The sequence below is a fragment of the Oryctolagus cuniculus genome, chromosome 2 (genome assembly GCF_051225735.1).
Source record: "Oryctolagus cuniculus isolate XC-2025 breed Fujian yellow rabbit chromosome 2, ASM5122573v1, whole genome shotgun sequence".
Classification (NCBI taxonomy): Eukaryota; Metazoa; Chordata; class Mammalia; order Lagomorpha; family Leporidae; genus Oryctolagus; species Oryctolagus cuniculus.
The window spans coordinates 102,194,464-102,198,454 of NC_142868.1; the positions used below are offsets into that span (position 1 = coordinate 102,194,464).

Sequence of the window (3,991 nt, forward strand, 5' to 3'; positions counted from 1 at the left end):
TGTTAATCATGAGATACAAATGTGAAATGCAAGAATAAGATTACAAGGAAAAAAGATGCTATTCATTTATATACTTACATGTTTGGACAAATTTACTTTCTTGAAAAGTAACCCCCAAAAAGATAAAAAGTGTTGACTTCAAGGTCAAAGCATTTTTAGAGACAAAATAATTTAATATTGATAAAATCTTGCATCTATTAAGATGATTTAAGAATTATAAGTGATTTTGTGCCTCCCAACTTGACATCACCAAATATACAACTACAGTTGAGCTATATAATGAAGCAGCCAAATCATAGAGACTCAGTAACATCTCTTATTTATCCAGTCTGAAGTCATATTACTGATCCCATCATGGAGTTTGTTTCCAGCAGAGGAGCCTTCTACTGGCTGAGGTAACCCCTCTGCTGTCCACAGGGTCTTTCAGGCAGTCAGTCCCAAGTTCCAAAGGGTACCATTATTTGAGGGAGAGACATGTGCATTTTGGGTACAGCCATGGCCATGTTCATGGAAATAGAGGTCACTGCATAGCTTTCTGGGACTCAGCTGGAGTCCTGGAGCTGAAAACTTCAGAAATAAGATGGGGCCCCTTTTGGCTCTCTGAGCACCACCATGGCGGTCGGCAAGAACAAGCGCCTTACGAAAGGCGGCAAAAAGGGAGCCAAGAAGAAAGTGGTGGACCCATTTTCTAAGAAAGACTGGTATGATGTGAAGGCACCTGCTATGTTCAACATACGAAATATTGGGAAAACACTGGTCACAAGGACCCAAGGAACCAAAATTGCGTCTGATGGACTCAAGGGGCGTGTTTTTGAAGTGAGTCTTGCTGACCTGCAGAACGATGAAGTTGCATTTAGAAAATTCAAACTGATTACGGAGGATGTTCAGGGCAAAAACTGCCTGACTAACTTCCACGGCATGGATCTTACCCGGGACAAAATGTGCTCCATGGTCAAAAAATGGCAGACCATGATTGAAGCTCATGTTGATGTCAAGACTACCGACGGCTATTTGCTTCATCTGTTCTGTGTTGGTTTTACCAAAAAATGCAACAATCAGATACGGAAGACTTCCTATGCTCAGCACCAGCAGGTCCGCCAGATCCGGAAGAAGATGATGGAAATCATGACACGGGAGGTGCAAACAAATGACTTGAAAGAAGTAGTCAATAAATTGATCCCAGACAGCATTGGGAAAGACATAGAGAAGGCTTGCCAATCTATTTATCCTCTCCATGATGTCTTCGTTAGAAAAGTGAAGATGCTGAAGAAGCCCAAGTTTGAATTGGGAAAACTCATGGAGCTTCACGGAGAAGGTAGCAGTTCTGGAAAAGCCACTGGGGATGAGACGGGTGCAAAAGTCGAACGAGCTGATGGCTACGAACCACCCGTCCAAGAATCTGTTTAAAAATTAGACTTTAATAGTGACAAATAAAATGTCCTATTTGTGAAAAAAAAAAAAAAAAGAAATAAGATGGGGATGCATGGAGTGACTGTGGTTGATATTACATACTGTGCAGGGTGCTTGGGTTGTGCATTTGGGTGTATGTCTGGCCTCACAAATCCTGTCTACTTTGTGAGTCTGGTGTGTGTTGTGATGAAGTCCTGGATGCTTAAGGAGCTCAGCTGGTTCAGGGAGCACTGTGGATATGAACTCACTTATTTGTTATTTTCTTTGATGTGTATAGCTGCTCATGCTGCTGGACTAGTGCTCTGGATTCCTTGTCTCTATTGCCAACCATGCATGCAAATTATGTCTGGACCCCTTTTGATATCCCTGGGTCTTTAGACAACATAGGTGATCTGTTTGGTGTTAAAATTGCTGGAGAGTAAGCAACAGTCATTTCTCTTGTAAATATCAAACATCCTTCCAGAACCCATGAGATCCAAACAGACTCATGATCTGTTTATAACTCGAACATGGTCTGCATCCAACAAGCTAAGCTATCAAATCTGTAGACAAATGCAAGTGGTTAGTGATGGCTGGCCTATCCCTCTTATGGGTTTAGGGAACACAGCAAAGAGTAGGGAGAGTGTAGCTGTCTTTGCAGGGTAAAGAGTTCAGGGAGGAGGCAGCAATAAGTAAAAGTGTAATGGAATCTACTGGAGAACCTGGAGTACTTGCTATGTTTCTGCAGGGGCTGTGCCAGACTGAAGTGTTGCCAGAAACTCCACCCAATTGTCCCATTTTAGTCCTAGGTAACCAAGCACTTGAGTCACCATCTTCTGTCTCCTTGGGTGGGCATTAACAGGAAGTTGTATTAGAAAAAGAAGCAAAACTTGATTCTGGGCATTCCAGCATGAGGTTTGAGTGTCTCAAGCAATGGCTTAACTCAATACACCACAAGGTGTGCCCCTATAGTATATACATTCTAAAAAGTAAAATGAAAAATACTGCAAATAATTTTAATATCTTTTAACCAAATGTAAGAAAAATATGATCTATACAACATGTGAAACAAATCACATTTCAGTTGTCCAATAACTCTATGTTGTGTATATCTATCATGTTGCAAAGCACAGGTCTAGGGCATATAGCTAAACATGGCATTGCTGGATCACAGAATATTTGTATTTGTGGTTGTTAGTAGACACAGCCAAGTGATTTTACAAAGTTTTTAATCTTATTTATGTGGCCATCAAAAATGAATGAGTTTCTGGTACTCTCATTCTGCAAAAATGTGTAAATGTCAGTCCTTTTCAAAGTCAAACTTACTGAGGTATAATTAAAATCACCAATATTACATGTTCTTTTCAAAGATAATTGTTTTTGCAAAGCTGGATTTTGGTGGAAGCTTTGAAAACAGCAAGAACCACATAATCATCAACATGCGACCAGAAATGGAGGCAGCACCTGGGAAAGATTGAGCAGCTCTGCAGAACACACCAGCAGGGCATCTTGATACCAGAACATGAGGACACTGCAAAGAACAAAGCACTCTACTGAGCTTTTATGAGATCACAAAATCAGGAGAACATATAAGAATATGTACAGCACCTCCATCTGCACAGAAAATATAGAAACACGTGAAAACAGTAATAGAAGAATTCTGCAAGAAAAATTACATTTATCTTGTCAATCTCTTAGGAAATCATAGCAAATGGAAGAGAGAGGTGGAGTCTAAAGGCATTAAAATTACTCATTGGTATACTTTTCTATTTCTTTAAGATTTTGTAATTTTCATCGTAGAGATCTTTAACTTTCTTGGTTAAGTTTATTCCAAGGTATTTGATTGTTTTTGTGGCTATTGTGAATGGGATTGATCTTAGAAGTTATTTCTCAGCCGTGGCATTGCCTGTATATTCAAAGGCTGTTGATGTTTGTGCATTGATTTTATATCCTGCCACATTGCCAAACTCTTCTATGAGTTCCAATAGTCTCTTAGTAGAGTTCTTTGGGTCCCCTAAACAAAGAATCATATCATCTGCAAAAAGGGATAGTTTGAGTTCTTCCTTCCCAATTTGTATCCCTTTAATTTCTTTTTCTTGCCTAATAGCTCTGGCTAGAACCTCCAGAACTATATTGAATAGCAGTGGTGAGAATGGGCATCCCTATCTGGTACCAGGTCTCAGTGGAAATGCTTCCAGCTTTTCCCTATTCAATAGGATGTTGGCTGTGGGTTTTTCATAGATTGCTTTGATTGTATTGAGGAATGTTCCTTCCAAACCCAGTTTGCTTAGAGTTTTCATCATGAAAGGGTGTTGTATTTTATCAAATGCTTTCTCCGCATCTATTGAGATAATCATATGGTTTTTCTTCTGCAGTCTGTTAATGTGGTGTATCACATTGATTGTTTTGCACACATTAAACCATCCCTGCATACCAGGGATAAATCCCACTTGGTCTGGGTGGATGATCTTTCTGATGTGTTGTTGCATTCTATTGGTGAGAATTTTATTGAGGATTTTTGCATCTATGTTCATCAGGGATATTGGTCTATAATTTTCTTTCAATGCTGCATCTTTTACAGGCTTAGGGATTAAGGTGATAC

General features: G+C 39.6%; 1 protein-coding gene across 1 annotated transcript; it reads left to right on the forward strand.

Annotated features, from left to right (window-relative positions):
• Positions 1 to 579: 579 nt before the first annotated feature.
• Positions 580 to 1,467, forward strand: LOC100342838 (small ribosomal subunit protein eS1). Its single transcript, XM_002720388.6, has one exon. The coding sequence runs from the start codon at positions 613 to 615 to the stop codon at positions 1,405 to 1,407; it is 795 nt and encodes a 264-aa protein (XP_002720434.2). The 5' UTR covers positions 580 to 612; the 3' UTR covers positions 1,408 to 1,467.
• Positions 1,468 to 3,991: the final 2,524 nt, after the last annotated feature.

What these genes read in the sequence shown, in the direction of transcription:
- LOC100342838 (XM_002720388.6), top strand. Translation starts at nt 613, where the DNA reads ATGGCGGTCGGCAAGAACAAGCGCCTTACGAAAGGCGGCAAAAAGGGA.